Here is a 21,190-nt window from a genome sequence, read left to right on the forward strand (position 1 = left end):
CTTTATAGAAAGATAAATCTACAAGTAATTAACTCTTTCATTGCCCATATACAATGTTGGTATTTGATGTGTACAACTATTAGATTGTACCTGTACAACTATTAGATTGTACCTGTACGAGTTGGCTTTTGATGTGCACAACTATTAGATTGTACCTGTACGAGTTGGCTTTTGATGTGCACAACTATTAGATTGTACCTGTACAAGTTGGCTTTTGATGTGCACAACTATTAGATTGTACCTGTACAAGTTGGCATTGTCATCTATTTATATGGAGAGAGAGACAGTGGATGTATGCCTCACTGTTTGTGTTGTTTGTTATGCTTTTATTTCGGGGGGGGGGGGGGGGGGTTGGATGGCCGAATGGTTATCACGTGTGTGCTGTATCATAAAGCCTGTCATTGAGTCAACTGGCAGGGTTTCGAATCCCCGGTTGTACGTGGCAAGGAGTAGGGTCGCCTGTCCAACCTCGTGGGTTTTCTCCGGGTCCTCCGGTCTCCTCCCACAGCTAAAGACCCCCACGCGCAAACGAATTATTGAAATAGAATTAAACCATATGTTAGTCGCGAAATGACCTAGTTTGTGTCGAGTGGACGTTAAACCCCATTTCTTGTCCGCATGTTTGTAATAGGGTTTGTTGGTCAAGCTTCCCACACTCCTTGAAATTCATTGAAAACACCACCGTCTCCATACTCCTTGCAGTGTTTCGTTTGATTAGAGCTAATCCCACTTAACACTGCTGTAATGCAAGCAAATTTCTGTTCCAATTTATGACTGGTCAATATTCCGAATAACAACCAATAGCTAACTGTGTAACAGTATCATTACGCTTTAAACATAGCTCCAAATGGACCAAATATGTTTACATAACATTACATCATGACTCACTATTTTATTACGCCCAATTAACCAGTGCATAGCGGAATATTGCAGAAAAACTAATTGCGTGACAAACGATACAATGTAAACAATACTGTTTGGAGACGAACAATGCTTCACCGTTTGTAATACTATACATCACTGTCCAAAGTTTTAGGGAAGACCCCAGATTAAACAAAAGGCTGTCATGTTGCTGTACTTGGGATACATGTAGATTTGATTGAACTAGAAGAATAGACACACTCCCTCAAAAGCCAATCCAGCAATGGCCAGAGAGGGATATCTCGGACCATTGCTTCAGGAATATGTCGATCAGTGTCTTTGGGGTTGAATGGCCGAATGGTAAGTGTGTGCGCGCTGTATTATAAAGCCTGTCATTGAGTCAGTTGGCGTGGTTTCAAATCCCTGGTTGTACGTGACAAGGAGTAGGGTTGCCTGTCCAACCTCGTGGTTTTTCTCTTTACGAAAGCATAGAAATGACTACCCATGTCGACTGCACGGACGATTTAGCTGCTGTGGGTATGATTCATTGCCTGGCAACCTATATTTCAAGTTATATATATATTATTGAAGTTTTATTTACTATTTACAGCAGGGGTTTGCCGTTCCTGCAAGCCTTCCACATGATATGAATAAACAGGCTGTGGCGTCGGGTCACATACCACAACAAGGAATTCCCCAACAGCCCGGTATATTTACTCCTAGTATACGCCCACCTCAGGTAGGTCTTATTCACATATTTTCATTCAGATTGGGTTACAAGTTTCCCAGGTTGGTGCACAACAGGCAAATGTTAAAGAAATTCACTCAACCAACCTGATCTCATCTCCAACCAACCTAAACTCCTTCCCATCCATCCAGCTGACCTCATCCATCCCATCCATCCAGCTGACCTCATCCATCCCATCCATCCAGCTGACCTCATCCTTCCCATCCATCCAGCTGACCTCATCCATCCCATCCATCCAGCTGACCTCATCCTTCCCATCCATCCAGCTGACCTCATCCTTCCCATCCATCCAGCTGACCTCATCCTTCCCATCCATCCAGCTGACCTCATCCATCCCATCCATCTAGCTGACCTCATCCACCCCATCCATCCAGCTGACCTCATCCTTCCCATCCATCCAGCTGACCTCATCCATCCCATCCATCCAGCTGACCTCATCCTTCCCATCCATCCAGCTGACCTCATCCTTCTCATCCTTCCCATCCATCCAGCTGACCTCATCCATCCCATCCATCCAGCTGACCTCATCCATCCCATCCATCTAGCTGACCTCATCCATCCCATCCATCCAGCTGACCTCATCCATCCCATCCATCCAGCTGACCTCATCCATCCCATCCATCCAGCTGACCTCCTCCATCCCATCCATCCAGCTGACCTCATCCTTCCCATCCATCTAGCTGACCTCATCCTTCCCATCCATCCAGCTGACCTCATCCATCCCATCCATCCAGCTGACCTCATCCATCCCATCCATCCAGCTGACCTCATCCATCCCATCCATCCAGCTGACCTCATCCATCCCATCCATCTAGCTGACCTCATCCATCCCATCCATCCAGCTGACCTCATCCATCCCATCCATCCAGCTGACCTCATCCATCCCATCCATCCAGCTGACCTCATCCTTCCCATCCATCTAGCTGACCTCATCCATCCCATCCATCCAGCTGACCTCATCCTTCCCATCCATCCAGCTGACCTCATCCATCCCATCCATCTAGCTGACCTCATCCATCCCATCCATCCAGCTGACCTCATCCATCCCATCCATCCAGCTGACCTCATCCATCCCATCCATCTAGCTGACCTCATCCATCCCTCAATCAGATTAAAATACAGATCTATATTTTCTTTTTGTTTTCTGATTCTTTTGTTTGCCTCCACTACTTGTACCATTTTCAATTCAGTAGATTTGTAATTTAAAGACATTTTACAGGTATCTTCCCCACCTTAACACTTAAATTCAAGGCAAAAATGATGATTGAAGTTATCCCTGTCTTATATTAGATGATGACAGATGAATTCCTCGTTACTGATATTGTCTTGTAGTTTAACTAATGTCCACATAGGTGATAATTTTACAAACCCCTGTTGATAATTTAAGTTTTTTCGATGGTCACTTCAAGAAATTATAAGTCCCATGCTGAGATCTTCGTCTATTTTTAACACCAAACAACCGTTTGTTTTGTGTTTTAGCCATACTACACTCAATCGCAACAAGCTCCAAATATGAGGTCCACAAGACCATATATGGCATCGCCTAGTCAGGCTAATCAACAACCAATGTATCCAATGATGTATATGAATCAAACCAGTAACTTCCCGAGCACAGGGTTAATGTACCAGCCACAACAACAAGTTCTTGGGGTAAGTTTTCTATATTTAATGTTATATTTTTAGCATTGATTAGTCTGTAAGAAAAGATGATCAAATAGGTAGCAAAATGATGAACTATAGTTATCCCTGTCTTATTTCTAATGATGACAGACAGAATTCCTCGTACTGATTTGCTACATCATGAATGATCTAGAAACTTTATATGTGTTAAGCCACAGTGGCTAAGTGAGTAAGATGCTGGATCGCTAGTCTGGAAGTTGCGGGTTCGCTCCCGGTGTTGGTCGAGAAAGTTTATCAGGATTTACCGGCATGGTTCCCCTGTATCTGGTGCAACAGACAAGGACAGCTGTCTAGTTGTCAGGATGGGATGAAGAACCCAGGTGCCGTGTACACATTGGCATGCATGTAAAAGATCCCTTGGCAGTTAGAATTTGAAGTAAGAGTAGGCCGTACTGCTGCTGCCCGGGCAAAATTTCCTTCATAGCACACTGTACGGCGTGTGCCCGTCTTCATTAGCCCAGTCTGAGCAGAACAGTAGGACGTTAAAAACCCTTTTCATTTATTCAATGTCACAATCTGGAAAATTCTAAAAGGGAAAACATTTCTCAATATTTGATATGTAAGGGAGATAACTTTGATCTATTTGAAGAATATTGTGGACGCACTAGAGACTAAAGTTATACGATTGACTTAAAATTTCTAAACAGTGGTTTTGTTCGTGAAATGAAGCAGCTGATAATTATTGACAGAGTTATTGTCCCTGATTGGATCTTCTTGTGACTTAAGTTTTTATCGGATTGATTTAAAATTGTTATCCATTTTAAGCATCTTGCCGTTATACTGCCCATATGACTTACTTACTGTGGGGATAGATTTTTTTTCCTGACAATCGGTTTTTATACGCCCACATTGAAATGTGGTCGTACATGTATATTGTCGTCGCCCCCGTCCGTCGGTCCGGCGTCCACAATTGCTTGTGGACGCTCTAGAGGCTAAAATTAATATCCGATTGACTTTAAATTTATATACAGTGTTTAAGGCCATGAGACGAAGAAGCCTATTGATTTTCAGCGATTTCCGATAATTACTGCCAGAGTTATGGCCCTTGATCACTTCAAAAGATCTTGTGGACGCTCTAGAGGCCAAAGTTAATATCCAATTGACTTTAAATTTATACACAGTGTTTAAGGTCATGAGACGAAGAAGCCTTTTGATTGTCAGCGATTTCTGATAATTACTGCCAGAGTTATGGCCCTTGATCACTTCAAAAGATCTTGTGGACGCTCTAGAGGCCAAAGTTAATATCCGATTGACTTTAAATTTATACACAGTGTTTAAGGTCATGAGACGAAGAAGCCTATTGATTGTCAGCGATTTCTGATAATTACTGCCAGAGTTATGGCCCTTGATCACTTCAAAAGATCTTGTGGACGCTCTAGAGGCCAAAGTTAAGATCCGATTGACTTTAAATTTATACACAGTGTTTAAGGTCATGAGACGAAGAAGCCTATTGATTTTCAGCGATTTCTGATAATTACTGCCAGAGTTATGGCTCTTGATCACTTCAAAAAAATCTTGTGGACTCTCTAGAGGCCAAAGTTATTATATCCTTTTGATTTTAAATTTAAAAAACAAACAAATTCTAATGGTTTTCTGATTTGTTGCTCTTAATCAGATTTTAGTGTATTATAAATGTTTCATTACCAAAAAAAGTAAAAATATGCGACAACTCTTGTTGACTGCCCAGACTATTTAGCTGATGTGGGCGTATGTTTCGTTGCCTGGCAACCTATCTTTAACAAGTTTTAAGATATCTGATAAAACTATTTATTTTATTTTTTTCAGTATACTCCTCAAGGTCAGCGTATGACAAATCCTCAATACGCTATTTCACCTCACACTGTGCAACAGCAATTTCAACAGTTTCAACCAAATCAACAATACGCCCCAAATAATACGCAACAGTATTTATATTTTCAACAACAACAACAGCAACAGAGCCAGCCGATCCCCGTGGCACAACCACGTTCCTCAATACCTAATCAAACTGTTCCAGCCAAACGTGAGAGAAATCCTATCACTATAGTCGACCCTAATACGCAGAAAGATGTGACTGATGAAATATTACATCATAAATCTACGCCACCAAGCGGCTCAGGAACTCCCGTTTCATTTCCAGTAATGGTATGTATTATATTCATAGATACTGAAACATGACAGAATTCCTAGCAAGGTGACGTATGTCTCAGACAACGTAACCATAGGGATTGACGGGCAAGATATGTTATATATTTTGAAAAAGTATATTTTTGATAGATGAATTAAATGTGAATAAATAGGTTGCGGTTTGGTTTTTAAAGACTATTTATTTTAACGTTACATCCTTAGTAAAATCTCATCGGGATTTTCTGACGTGGTACAGAACGGAGGGCCTGACAAGGACAGCTGTCTTGTCCTTCGTATGATACGAAAAACCGAGGTCCCGTGTATACATTGGAATGCACGTAAAACATCCCTTGGCAGTTGGAATTCAATATAAGAGTAGGCGATAGTGCCACTGCCCGGCCAAAATTTCCCTCATAGCACACTGTATGGCATATGCCCGTCTTCGTTAGCCCAGTTCGGAGCAGAACAGTAGGACGTTAAACCCCATTTCATTTCATTTCTCTTAGTACAATCATTGATTATAAATAGGTATTTAGTAAGGTTTTGATGGGGTTTATCTGTTTTTGGGGAGTCATAATGGCTAAAGGAAGTAATCACTGAAACACAGGTATCATTTAAAGATATATTATGGGAGATTTTTATAGAGAGTTGGCCATTCTTGCTATAACAGTTCAAAAGTAGATGATGAAAGAAGAATATATTGAAAATTTGTCAAATTACTTTATTCTGAACATAGTTATCGTTTTAATATTTGACTAGAAATGGTAGTGAAATGTGCCTTCACCTTGGCCGATCGTTTGATTGACAGGCGTTAACTCCACCTACATATCTCGATTATCAAGTAAAGTTTTCAATGGCATGCGGAAACGCAATACAGATGCCTCGCTAAGTACACTCTATCATTTAGCCTCGATCTAACTGACGTATTCTCATCAGAGTGCGCCATATTTGAATTTATCAATGAGTGAAATCCTATTTAAATCCGAGCTGTAGCCGAGCCATCCGTGGGTCTACAGAGTTGATTTTGGGCATGTTCTTTAAATAAAGATCTAATTTATAATTTCTATAACATCTGAAGCCTAAATTAAGACTTGCAATAATCAGATTTTGCTCTTGCATAATGTATGTTTAATCTTGTGTATCTAGAACTAAATTTCTTTCGCATTCGATTACAGATCTTTGTTTAAAAATCACCCAAAATCAGCTAATTTGTACTTGTCCATTTACTGATTAATTTTGATAGTGTCCAATGTACAAGTATTTAATTTCCTGACCACTGTTCAAAAATCAATTGGGTTTATTTTTAAACCTCGATCGAGAAATTAAACGCTTGTAATGTGGACACTCGTTACCAAAATTGAATGGTCAGCTTTTAACTGGACACAAGTACAAATTAGATGATATTTGCTGATTTTAAATTATTTTTAAGAATTTTTAAAAAAAGAATTGATATTGAATACTAGTGAAAGAAAATACTACTAAATACACAAGATTAGGAAGTTCTGTTGGATGAGACACAGCATCAAGCCCTTCAGGTGACACAAAAATAAAAAATAGGTCTTGAGTACATTAGAGAATCCTTGACGGTTGGAATTCGAGATATATCCAGACATTGCACACTGCATGGCATATACCCATCATCATTGGCCTTGTTAGATAAAATTAGGACGCTTAACTCTAGTTTCCTTTCTTTTGTTTTTGGAAATGATCTGTACAAATGTTGTTAAATTGGTAGCAAGATGATGAACTATAGTTATCCCTGTCTTATTTCTAATGATGACAGACAGAATTCCTCGTACTGATTTGCTATTTATAACTTCATTGAACTGATTGAACTGTGCATTGCAACCTGTGATAATTCTGATTGGAATGTGCATCGTTATCTCTTCAATAAAAATCAGACCACATGCTAAAATTCTCATCACTCAAAAAAATAACTTTACTAGTCTCAAAATATCCAACGTACCCTGTTGACCGAAAGTTAATGGGGAATTTCCAATGTGGTTTCCCCCCTTGTCAGTGGTGCAGGACCGAATTCCGGACATGGACAGCTGTCTAGTCGTTTAGATGGTACAAAAAGCCATGGTCCTGTGTATAGATTGGCGTGCACGTAAAAGATCCCTTGGCAGTTAGAATTCGATATAAGAGTAGGCCATAGTGCAGCTGCCCAGGCAAAATTTCCCTCATAGCACACTGTATGGTGTATTCCCGTCTTCATTAGCCCAGTCAGAGTACAACAGTAGGACATTTAACCACATTTCATTTTACTGTGTTGACCAGACATTTAAAAGTTAATTTTCATTAGTTTTTTTTTATAAACTAGAAAATATTTTGATCATTTCAGGCTCCGGCCCAGGCTCAGACTCAGGCATCGCCTTCACCACCTCAACAGAAGGAAATTTGTGCACAGTTTGCCTCGCAAGTAGCCGCGACATTACGACACAACTCGACCAAACAACAAAGCTCAACTCCACCTAGTGTAATGGACGCTTCCTCTCCACCAACAGGGACCATCATACCAGCAGATGAACAGCAAGAGACATTTGAACCTTGCGTGGAGGATGCTGGAGCTATTATTCCTGGAGAGACGTCTGTCGATCCCCCGTCGATCTGCACAGAAAAAGTCCTGATACAATCAGACATGAAAGAACCTGCGGTTCAGTTTGACGCGAATGAATACAACGTGAACATTGCTCCTCCAGCACCAAAAATAGTCCCTGTCCCTAAAACAGTGAGTGTGTCTGCTGCCGAATTATACGTGAAAAAAGAACTGCTGTCTGGTGATGCTGATCCAGCACCCAAGGTAATTGGTTCCCCTAAAACAGTGAGTGTTAGTGCCGTACTCACTCCAGATGTCAATGAATTTAAGCCAGCATCAATTACGGCTAATAAAGTTAACCAAAACACGCAAAAGGCATCCGTTTCTGTCGGATTGTCTCAAAAACAATCGGTTAGCGTGAGCGTCAGTCCAACTAAGGATACCGTTACACAACCGACATCCGTACCAGAAGTAAAAAGTCAGAAACCTGTCACAGTTACAGCATCTGCTCCAGTTCAGCCATCTCCTGTTGTCACTGCGTCACCAGTTTCCACAGAAAACAAAGATTTAAAATCTACGCCTACAAATGTTTCTGCTACAGAAGAACCAGTGAAAGTGCCAGCATCTGTGAAGATGCCTGCTCCTGTGAAGACGCCTGCTCCTGTGAAGACGCCTGCTCCTGTGAAGGCACCTTTACCTGTGAAGGCACCTTTACCTGTGAAAAGTGTGCCAGCACCAGCACCAGTTGTCTCTAATGTAGCGGAGAAAGAAGTTGAAAAATCAAAACCTGTGGATCTCAAACCAAAAACAGAAAAAACTGAAGAGAAAACAGATAAAATTAAAAATGGTAAGTTTTCCAAAAGGATGAAATTTATTTTTGCATGGGTTTGTAATCCTGGGCCCTTATTCACGAAAACTTAAACTAAGTTACAATCGAAATTTTAAGAAATACTGCAACTTCATTGGATATATGCAAATTGATTTTACTGGTCAGCCAATCGAATTGCAGTATTTCTTAAAATTTCGATTATATCTTAGTTTAAGTTTTCGTGAATAAGGGCCCAGTACTCAGTGTATCGTGATGATTTAAAAAGAAAATTCTTAAAATTTCTAAACTTCATTTTATCAATTTCGAATCACTTGATATGATGAAAGTTGAATCTCTAAAAGCAGACGTATATGTAGATAGGTTCAGTCCTATACAAAAGGGGGGGGGGGGGTGTATCACGATGGCTAAGTGGGTGAGACCCTGACTCACTAGTCTGGAGGTCGGGTGTTTGATCGCTGCATTGGCCGAGAAAGTTCATCCAGATTTTCCGGCGTGGTTCTCCCTTGTCAGTGAAGCAGGACCGAGGGTCTAACAAGGACAGCTGTCTAGTCTTTAGGATGGGGCGAAAAACTGAGGTACCGTGTATACATTGGAGTGCACATAAAAGATCCCTTGACAGCTGGAATTCGATATACGAGTAGGCCGTAGTGTCGCTGTCTGGGCAAAATTTCCCTCATAGGACACTGTATGGTTTATACCTGTCGACATTAGCCCAGTTCGAAGCAGTACAGTAGGACGTTAAACACCATTTCGTTTCTATACAAAGGAGGCTTGGGTGATCTAGTTGGTTTAACATGTGCCCATAAAATATGGTCTGTCATTGAATCATGTGGCGTGGTTTCGGATCCCTGCATGTACGCAACAAGGAGTAAGGTCACATGTTCTGACACCTTACTAATCTAACCAATCACAGGGTCTTTTAGAAATGTCAAATCAACCAAAATGATGACAAGTTGTCCCGTGTCAGAATTCTATGAAGATTCTTGATGTTGAGACCACTGATTGGTTGAAAAATTTGTTAAAAATCCCTCGGCAGTTGAATTTAAAGTAGTCACTTTAACCCCCCAATATCAATTAATCTTGTGTATTTAGCATTAATTTCTTTCACATTTGTTCAATATTAAATCTAGTAAAAATGATTTAAAAATCAACAAAAATCATCTAATTTGTACTTGTGTCCTGTTTAAAGCTGACTGATTAATTTTGATAATGAGTGTCCAATTTACAAGTATTTAATTTCCTGACCACAGTTGATAAATTAATCATTATATATCAATAATCAATTGGGTTGTTTTTATTTTTGAGAAATTATAAGTGGAATGTTATCTATAAAAGAAACTCTTACATGTACTTAGCAATTTAACTCTAAATTCATTAACATGCAGTTACACAATTCCACTCTCTCAACACACATGCATGCACACACACAATGTATTTACATGTTACATGTTACCCTCCACACCAGGTATTTACAATTCCCCCTCCGCACCAGGTATTTAGAAGTTAATGTCCACTCCAGGTACATATATATGTAAATAAAACAATCCAGTTCAGTTCCCTCACCAAACAGTTGTTTGCTATAGTTACCTGCCCTTGCAGGAAATAATCAATGTTCAGACAAGGGAAATAACTCCTCCAGCCATATCAGGATTCAGACTGTTCTCAATCTCATCCACATACATTCAAGGCCTGTAACATTCCAATGAGCTTACACTTTATTGCCACAAAGAGTCCTACAAGTCACAAACATCAGATAAAAATATTGAATGGGCTGATCATCTGGAATTTTATCTGACCCATTTTATCTGATGATTACCTTAGTGGTGCAGGACGGAGGGCCTGACAATGACAGCTGTCTAGTCGTTCGGATGGGATAGAAAACCGTGGTGCCGTGTATACATTGGCGTGCACATAAAAGATCCCTTGGCAGTTGCCGCTGCCTGGGCAAAATTTCCCTCATAGCACACTGAACACGTATGGCGTATCCCCAGTCAAAGTAGAACAGGATGTTAAAACACATTTCATTTCTACCTGATGAACATTCATCAACTTAAACCATACACTGATGATGATTCTAGACCATGGAGAAAGAAAATCACTAGAAATAGACTAACAATATTTGTGGGCACCAAAATCCTGATCTCTCGACAGTTTTGAATAAAAATGAATGAAAAAAAATGAGTTGTCTTTGTTCATGTTTAAAGGATCCCTTGGCAGTTGGAGTTCTGGCAATATTTGATGGTTAAAAAGAAATGCATGAATTATTAATACACAGAACATTTCTTGACTTGTATGTCATTCATTTAGAAGTCAAATCAGAATATAAAATAATGTTATGACTTACGCAGAAAAAAAGAAGTACACGTATCAACTTCACCGTCAACTCCTCCCCCAGCACACACAAAAATATATAAAATTGATGACTTTTGTTTATTTTTAATTTGTAAACTTGTAATTTTAATGATGATTGGAGTTAAAGATACAGTTTCATATTTTTAAGTTATATTGTTAAAATTTATTAAAATAAAGCCTTAAAATCGATGCTATCTATAAACAGTCCTACCTTGTTAAAGAATAATCTTATTAATCCTATAATTCACTAATATTGCCAGTTGAGAAATTGGCAAAAATATCATTTTCAACTTCAAATTCAAACGTTTGAAGATAGCTATTCCATGGTAGGGAATAGAAAAACAAGGGAGGTAATTAGGAGCTAATTGTGTTATCATTTCCGGTGTGAAACAGTTTTGAGTGTGAGAATGATAACTATGATCGTAAAATAGTGAGTTGACAACCTATTGAGCAAAAGACATAGAAATAATTATGTTTTGACTTTCTTAGAATATATGAAATTCTCGCTTTAAAGATACATTATGTACGATTTAGATAAAGAGCTGGCCATTCTTGCTATAATAGTTCGAAAATAGATAATGTAAATGTGTACAATAATTTCAATCACTGTACTGGTTGTTCAAAGCTAAGTCTCGCTCCTCCATTTTTAGCTTACATCAAAATTTGGCTGAATTGTCCTAATTTATTTAATATCGGAAAAATCTGATGCCATCGAGAGTTGATTATGGCCTGGATAAGTTAATTAATGTCTAATTAATAATTTAGAAAACATTTCAGGCCTAAAGAAACACCTGCAATAGGCAGATTTAGCTCTTGCATAATGTATGTTTAACTACATGTAGTCTGAACGTGAAGGGTGTAGTGTCGCTACGAGAAAACCTTCATCACTCGTAGCAGATTGCATGATGGTTGGCAGTCTGTAGTAAACCACTTGGTTCTGTGAATTGTATAACATGTGGTTTTGATCTCAAGGTCTGCTATTGAATTATGTAGGGTACTGAACCAACGACATTTAACCCCGTTTGATTAGATTTGATGAAATGAAGGCGGCCCAGAGTTCACAAAGTATTCTCGTACATGTACTTAAGTTAAGAATTTACTCAACTTTCAATCACTGTTTATGAGAAATATCTTTGATCCAGAAACAGAAAACTTTACACATAGTTTCTTATTGATGTATTTGATATATTAAAACAACAAAAGTTTTATAAAGGGTTATATTTTAGTTAAAATAAGGTGAACAATCATGAGTAAAGGCTTCACTGAAGTCTGAGAATGCCTTGTGAACTCTGATCTCTGTGTGACATAATAAAAACCAGTTTATAGTGTGTTAAATGGAGAATGTCTAGTAGAATCACATGTGTTGATGGATGTTAAAGTCATGTTCCAATCAAGATATTAATTAACCTTGTTCGTGTTTCCCTTGTAGCACACTGTATGACATTAAACCCCATTTCATCTTGGAATCACATGTAGGTATTAAGTCATGGGTTGATAGTAGTGTATACAGCCTGGTTTATATTTCAATGTCATTAAAATATCATTGTCTGTTTATTACATCATTAATTAAGAATTGCTTAAACATACATTATATAAGATTTAGATAAAGAACTGACCATTCTCGCTATAATAGTTAAAAACTAGATAATGTATAGGTAATTTGTTGAAAATTTCAGCCAAATTGGTCCACTATGGACCGAGATATCAGCTTTGTAAATTTCCGCCCAGCCTCGTTCATCATTACTAAAGTTAGTATGTTAAAAAGCATAGTCTCGATTATCCATTGTTTTGATTTAATTATCAATAAGCGTTTGCATCATATAGGATTATAATCCAGTCGATATCGAAGGCTAGCCTTGACATCGAGAGTTGATTATGGTCTGAATAAGTTAATTAATGTCTAATTAATAATTTAGATAAGATTTCAGGCCTAAAGAAAGACCTGCGATAGGCAGATTTAGCTCTTGCATAATGCATATTTAAAGATACATTATATAAGATTTAGATAAAGAACTGATCGTTTTTGCTATAATAGTTCTAAAAAATATATGATGGAAAATGAATATATTGAAATTTTCAATCAAATTACTTTTATTCTGAATGAATTTATATGTTTGAAGTTTGAATAAGTCTTGATTCTCGGGTACCATGGTTACAATAATAATATCAATACACAAAAACACAAACTTATGGAAAATATCCATTTTAGCGATAAATTATTAAACGCAGCTGGTATTCTAATCCATTTTATACCTCGTCCATCCAATGGTCTAGATAATGAGTTTATTATGGGCTTGTTATGTGAATAAGTGTCCAATTTATAATTTATATAACTTTTTGAATCCAGAAAAAAATCCTTCCAAGAGTGTTTTAATCTATTTATATTTAGAATATGAAGTCCATGATTGAGTCAAAGGGGGGGGGGGGTAGATGGCCGAATGGTTAGCCCATTCACGCTGTATCATACGTTAAGTCAACTGGCGGGGTTTCGATTCCCAGGTTGTACGCGACGAGGAGTAGGGTCCCCTGTCCAACCTCGTGGGTTTTCTCTGGGTCTTCCGGTTTCCTCCCACGGCTAAATACCGCTACGCGCAAGCAAATTATTGGAATAAAATTGAGCCGTGTGTTAGTCCCGAAATGACCTAGTTTGTGTCGAGTGGAGGTTAAACTCCATTTCTCTCTGTCATTGAGTCAAGCGGTGTAGTTTTGATTCCCCGTCTGTTCAACCTCATGGGTTTTCTCTGGGTTCTCCAGTTTCCTCCTACGACTAAAGAAACCTACGCGCAACCAATTAAAATTGAACCATGTATTAGTCCCAAAATGACCTAGTTTATGTGGAGTGGAGTTGATCCCCATTTCCCGCTGTCTCTCTCCAGGTTAGAAAAAATGGTAACACAATATTAATGAAAAATAAATCCCTTGTTTTATTGTAAAAGTACCTTTTATGGTCATGGTTTTATGGTCAGTGTGTTGTTTATGACCTAGACAATGCTTTTAGTATATAAATGTTGTACATGTGGTCTATCAACCATCACCATGAGGTCCTGTTGTATATTAACTTGAAGTATAAAACCATATGGTGGTCAATGACCTAAATATTACCATATGGTGATCATTATAACTGTTTAATAGGCCTCTAACTCATTTTAACAACTAAATCAAAATTAGAATTTTTCCCCTTCTGGTATTGATTTTAAATTAGTAATTTGATATAAAGAAAAGAATTCATTCATATTATTGATACATTAAAGACCCAATGTGCCATTTTCAAGATGGTTAGATTTAGATAAAGAGCTGGCCAGCCTTGCTACATGTTAGGGTGACCCACGCACCTACAGAAATACAGTCAACCACTGATAGTTCGAGACTACCACTGAAGCGTGCACATTCGCCGTGTCGAGGCCAACTTTCTGACAGTATGATACTATAAATAGCCATGGCACGTGCAATTCTCTACAAATCTATCAACTATTACAGTCGTAAAAAAATTATTGTTGACGATTTTGAATAGCAGTAAAATTAAGCTTCTTGATTATTACAGCAGATTTAGAAATTACGTTCGTTTCATTTTTTAAATCGCTTTATCATTAACTGTACCGTTAAGAGCGGCATCTTTTGGTTTAGTACAAATAATATCTCAGAAACACTCGGGTTAGACAGGAACATGATACTAGCAGTAGTTTCATTTTACTTTTACAAGCTTCTTAAAACGATTGTTGAGCTAGCTAACGTGCTCATTTCTAAATTCAATTTCTTGTTCTAGCTTTCTGTTATGTTTCGTAAAAAAGTAGTCTTGATTATCCCGACCTGTCAATCAGCCCTAGAATGGTCGATATACTGGTTAAGCGAGACTAATTTCAAAACAAGGGCACGTAACCTATCTTTTACTCAAAAGTGTCTGGATGTTATGGACGACACATGGAACCAGTTTTCAGTCTATTATTTATAGATGATTAATGGTCATAGCTTAAGTACAACATGATCGTTTTTTTAGTGACTATAATTGTGTGAAACGGATTTGAGGCTTGGCATATATATAAATATTGTGGCGAAATTGTCGAGATATATGGAGATATTTATTTATGGTGGGTCACCCTACACATGTATAATAATAATAAGTTACAATAGATATTGTGAAAAATGAATATATTAAATTTCATTCAAATTATTTTCTTCTGAGCAATGTTATCACCGTTTGAAAGTTTGACAAGATGTGGCATCGATTTTTTGTTATCGTAGCAACAGTATTTGTTATTTGAAACTTAGTCTCACTTCCCCATTATTAAATTAAATCATTAGATAGCGACCGTATATTGACCCATTTAAAATTTGCACAATGTGAATAAATGTCTAAATAAATAATATTGAACTTGAAGCCAAAATAAAACCCTTTAGGGAGATTTAGCTCTTACATAATGTATCTATTATGGGAGATTCGATAACGAGTTGGCAGTTCTCACTATAATATTTAAAAACTAGATAATGTAAAGGCAATTTGCTGAAAATATTCAAATTGATCCTCTATGAACCAAGAACTAAGCGATAGAAATTTCCGCCTAGCCTCGATCGTCATTTCTGAAGTCAGTACGATAAACAGCATAGTCTCAATTAGCCATTTAATCGTGAAGGAAAGTTATGCAGTAAATCGGCTCATAATCCACAAAAGATCATAGGCTAGCGATGCCATCTAGAGTTGATTATGGCCTGGATAGGTTAATTAATGTCTTAATTAATAATTCATATAACATTTCAGGCCTAAAGAAAGACCTGCAATAGGCAGATTTTGCTCTTGCATAATGTATGTTTTACGAAGTTATAACATTTATAGTAGTGTTCATTTATGAGGGCTGGGGGGGGGATAGCTGAATGGTTAGCGTGCGCGCGCTGTATGATAAAGTCTGTCATTGAGTCGACTGGCGTGGTTTCGAATCCCCGGTTGTACATGACTAAGGAGTAGGGTCGCCTGTCCAACCTCGTGGGTTTTCTGCGGGTCCTCCGGTTTCCTCCCACTGCTAAAGACCCCTATGCGGAAGCAAATTATTGAAATAAAATTAAACCATATGTTAGTCCCGAAATGACCTAGTTTGTGTCGAGTGGACCTTAAACCCCATTTCTCTCTCTCTCTCTCTCATTTATAAGTTATAATTGAGTGTTTATTAGTTATAATTGAGTGTTTATTAGTTATAATTGAGTGTTTATTTAGCATTTATAAAATGGAAACATTATTTTCTTGTTCTCTGTGTACCTGTAGTTTAAAGATCATTAAGCTTTTGTAGTGTGTGACGTCATTCTGGTTTTCTTTCATCTTCATAAGGAAATTTCCAACAGACATCATAAACATGAGCAATAGAATAGATACAAAAAATTTGAGTGAAATGAAAGATGTATACATGTACATACAATCCTACACCCCGTCTGCTTCAGGATTAGTGAGTAAACAAATGATGATTCACTTAAGGCCAAAAATAAATCTGGTTGTGTTTTCAGATGTTTCAGTGTGCAGGTTAGCCGTTTGGCTTTCTATTTGAAGTTCTGTTAGATTTAAATACCCCATGCCAATTGAATAAAGTTATCAACTAACGATTATTCACTAATCACTATAAATATTCATGTAATCTGGGATTTAAAATATTCAAATTAATCACATTTGCTGAATAGACCTTGATGTATCATTCATTCCTTTGAAAACACTTAGATCTATTTCACATAGCCACCTGCATATTTCTCCAACCTCATGGTTTTCTCCGGGTCATCAGGCTTCCTACAACGACTAAAGACCGCTACGCGCAAACAAATTATTGAAATAAAATTGAACCATATGTAAGTCCTGAAATGACCTGGTTTGTGTCGAGTGGACATTAGCCCCATCTCTCTTTGATTTCAATTGAATGAAATCATTGAAACTTTATAATTTTGAGGAGGGATTATAATAAACTCTATATATGTACTTTTACCTACATGTTGACTAAGAGAGAAACAAACCACCAATACGTTTATAATGCACACTTAGTGTAGTTATTTATAGATGGAGTATATCTGTTGGAATCTTTTATTACTCATTGGTTCTAGAAACTTCTAGGGTTAGCCAAGATTACTCAAACATACTCTCCATTGTCAGTGGTTACAATCACAGCTGGCCCCGCAAGGATTCATTCACATGATTAGATATTATTTTTATTTCTCGCAAAATCCATTTAAATCGCCCAAAATCGTCTTATTTATACATCTGTCCAGTTTAAACACTGTAACCCAAGTATCGTTTAATCTTGTGTATCTAGCACTAATTTCTTTCACATTCGTTTAATATCCAATCTTTGTTTAAAAATTTGTAAAAACTGTTTAAAATCACCATAAATCGTTTAATTTGTACTTCTGTCCAGTCTAAAGCTGACCATTCAAATTTGATAATGAACGTTCAATTTACAATCATTTAAATTGCCTGACCACTGTTAAATAATATACAACCCAATTGATTATTGAAGTATAATGATTAATTTTTGAACAGTGATCGAGGAATTAAATACTTGTAAATTAGACATTCATTATGAAAATTGAATGGTCAGCTTTAAGCTGGACACAAGTACAAATTAGGTGACTTTTGGTGAAATATACGAATTTCAAACAAAGGTCTTCATCGCTAGTTGGGGCAGGAAAGTAGTATATTAAAATTAAACTCTCCAATTTCAATATTTTGAAGAAAATTAAATTCTTGCATAATCATATGTCAGCTACATATTTGGCAACAGATTTATGATACCCCCACCGTAAATCGTATGAAATATTAAATTCCTATTGCCGTGCCTGGAGCTATGATGGTAAAACAAACAGTTCATGAAGTGTCATGGTCAGGGATAAAAACATCTATAAGATTTATTATTTGATAGTTATAAATTTTATTACCGAATTAATTAATTGGTATTGTCCAACATCAATGAGGGAAGTCCCTTTTATTATTGTCCATCAGTCACTTATAATGCCTGTGGCAATTAACTGCCAGAAATGGTCGTGGTGTGTTCTCTTCACATAGAGCAGCAGTGAACTCACCATACTAATGACCTTGACCTCCTGAGTTCCACCCAATAATATCTCTAGCCACCACTCACTGGTTGTGTAAATGAGGACATACCAAGGCCTTGTTGAAGCATGTTGTAGTCTCCTGACTGGAGCAGCCCAGCTCAGATATGTTCTCTCTGAATATAATCCTATAAGCTTTTATACAAGTTATTGGACTACATTAGTGAGTAGAGGTTGTGTGCTTTGATGATTTATTTTATCAATAAGTGTTGAAAAAGGAATAATATCTGTATATAGGATAAGTTTTACCAACTTATGTAAACTTGTGACTGTGTGATTCGGTTAAAAACGGATTTATATAACACATGCTACAATTATAAGGGAATTGTCTGAAAATGGTTCATAATCTCTCCCCTTCAGGCTCAGTATCAAAAGAAGTCAGCCAAGAGCGTTCAGATTCCACGACTACGACGACTACGACGACCACGACGAAACAAGATCCTGAATCATTGGAAGAAGTTCAGAAACCTATAGAAATAAAACCAAAAGATGTCGAGGTGAGTGAAAGTTTTCCAGCTTTGTATTAGGGTGGAACATTGTAAAATATATTCAAGTGTATATAGGCTAAAAATCTTTATGTATTTAGATTAAGTTACTGTTGAATCTGTTGAGGGAAAGTTTTGTAGCTTGTATATTTAGTGAATTGTTCTGGGGTGGTTCATTTTAATATATATATATAATATAAACTATTTTAGATTCAGTTAGGTCAAGTGAGGGAAAGCGTGTTTAGTTATTTGTTCTTCAGTGGGTCATTATATAATACGAATAGGTCAACAACTTTTATCCTATCATATAAACTATTTTAGATTTTGAATCCATTGTTAACTATAAATAATATATTACCGGTAATTATGAAAGCTTTCCAGCTTTTACATTTCATGGTTTATTCTGAGAGAGGTCATACAGGTCAACAATCTTTATCTATCCTAGAAATTATTTTAGATTAAATTATGTTGAATCCTTTGTTAAATAATGTAATCTATGAATTATGAAAGTTTGTCCAGCTTGTATATTTCATAGTTTATTCTAGGATAGGTCATATAATATATATTGGATATATATAGGTCAATAACCTTTATCTTTGATATAAACTATTTTAGATTAAGTTATGTTGAATCCATTGTTTTAATGTGAATTATGATAGTTTTAATCTACGTTGTTTGTATCAAGATATAGGTGACCTCCAATTATTATAGATATACCTCACCTTGTCTTATGACGTCTGTAACTTGTACGAGTTACTGCGGTTACGTAATTAGATTTATTTATAGAATTAAACGTTTTAAATTCAAATTCTTTAATAGACTTGGGGATTGCATCTTGAATTGTTGATTATTTAACCTCTGCGCATTAGAACTGCATGTCCTGAAATGACTTCGTTTCGAGTGGATGTTAAACCATCTCACTTTCTCCCTTCATGCTCTGATAATGTTTCAAGTGGTCTTCAAGTTGTCAGTGACTCCATGTAGATTGTATTTCTTAAAATGTCTTTATAAAATGTTGTTCTTAATGCCCACATTTTTTAATGTCTGATTTGTTCAGTGATAAATCTTTGGTGTAAAGGGTTTGTGATATCTCGACAAAAATCTTCGTGATTCTGTGACCCTTAAATCGTAGTCTTCAAATGAATGCCTTAATAAAATAAAAGTTTCTCTTCACCCATTTTTATTTTTGAATAAAAGGGGATTTAACCAAATCTCTAATAGTCATATTCAATGGGGTTGGAAAAATCTGATTAAAATACAGATCTCAGCATTGACGTTTCTAATCGTTGACCCACAGTTCTGTGCATTGCACACCAAGAACTCGCCATAACAGACCAAATTCATTGGCTAATCCCTCACTTAAATCAGAACGTGTGTTATATAACAAGTCTTCCAGATCCTAGTTTAGATTAAGTTATGTTGAATCCATACGAAATTTTGAACTATAAAAAACGAAACGAAAACGGATCTGTGTTATAACCAGATCGGGATGGACTGGTGGCCTAAAGTGTCGCACTTCGAACCGAGCTATTCGGTCCCCTTTGTCATGTGGTCTGTGATATCACTATCAGTGGAAGCGTATTAAAAACCACGAACAATAACTGTCATATTCTCCACTCTTGACAGAGGGTAAAGAACTTATCCTTTAAGTTACAAGGGGGGGCGGGATATAGACAAATGGTTAGCACGAGTGCGCTGTATCATAATGTCTTTCATTGAGTCAAATGGCGTGGTTTCGATTCCCTAGTTGGGGGGGTTGGATGGCTGAATGGTTAGCGTGCGCGCGCTGTATCATAAAGTCTGTCATTGAGTCGACTGGCGTGGTTTTGAATCCCCAGTTGTACGTGACAAGGAGTAGGGTCGCCTGTCCAACCTCGTGGCTTTTCTCCGGGTCCTCCGATTTCCTCCCACTGCTAAAGACCCCTACGCGCAGGCGAATTATTGAAATAAAATTAAACCATATGTTAGTCCCGAAATGACCTAGTTTGTGTCGAGTGGACGTTAAACCCCATCTCGCTCTCTCTCGATTCCCTAGTTGTACGTGACAAAGAGTAGAGTCGCCTTTCCAACCTCGTGGGTTTTCTCTGGGTCCTCTGGTTTCCTCCCACTGCTAAAGACCCCAGCACACAAGGGAATTGTTGAAATAAAATTAAACCATGTGTTAGTCTTGAAATGACTTGGTTTGTGTCATAGACATTAAGCCCAGTCGGAGTAGAACGTTAAACCCCTTTTCATTTATGTGTATAACAATTAAAAACAAATTAAAATTTGGATAAAGTTAAGAATTATTATACTTTAAGGTTGGGGGGGGGGGGGGCTATCCGAAAAAATTTATTCTGAAATGTTAAAGCTATTGAATTGAAAATAGTACAAGTAGTTAGGAAATGTAATAAACAAGGGGAAAAAAGTTGTTGCCAGGGTAACTCATTTTTTGGGGAAAAAATTATGATAAACGTAGGTACACTATATCTCTGTAACTAATTAAGATATCTTCGTCAAATTTGCATGATATATAA

General features: G+C 37.3%; 1 protein-coding gene across 4 annotated transcripts in view; it reads left to right on the top strand.

The window, feature by feature from the left end:
- Positions 1-21,190, top strand: part of LOC126827803 (eukaryotic translation initiation factor 4 gamma 3) — a 59,505-nt gene that overhangs the window by 13,929 nt on the left and 24,386 nt on the right. Inside the window, exons 5-9 of one of the 4 annotated variants that reach the window (XM_050557354.1) lie at positions 1,472-1,600; positions 3,089-3,259; positions 5,075-5,413; positions 7,740-8,781; positions 18,550-18,686. In XM_050557354.1, the coding sequence (XP_050413311.1) occupies positions 1,472-1,600; positions 3,089-3,259; positions 5,075-5,413; positions 7,740-8,781; positions 18,550-18,686 (1,818 nt within the window). Of the gene's footprint in view, positions 1-1,471; positions 1,601-3,088; positions 3,260-5,074; positions 5,414-7,739; positions 8,782-18,219; positions 18,363-18,404; positions 18,687-21,190 lie in introns of those variants that run through there. The other 3 variants (XM_050557357.2, XM_050557355.2, XM_050557356.2) reach the window with 3 other exon arrangements.

The sequence above is a fragment of the Patella vulgata genome, chromosome 7 (genome assembly GCF_932274485.2).
Source record: "Patella vulgata chromosome 7, xgPatVulg1.2, whole genome shotgun sequence".
NCBI classification, from domain to species: Eukaryota; Metazoa; Mollusca; class Gastropoda; family Patellidae; genus Patella; species Patella vulgata.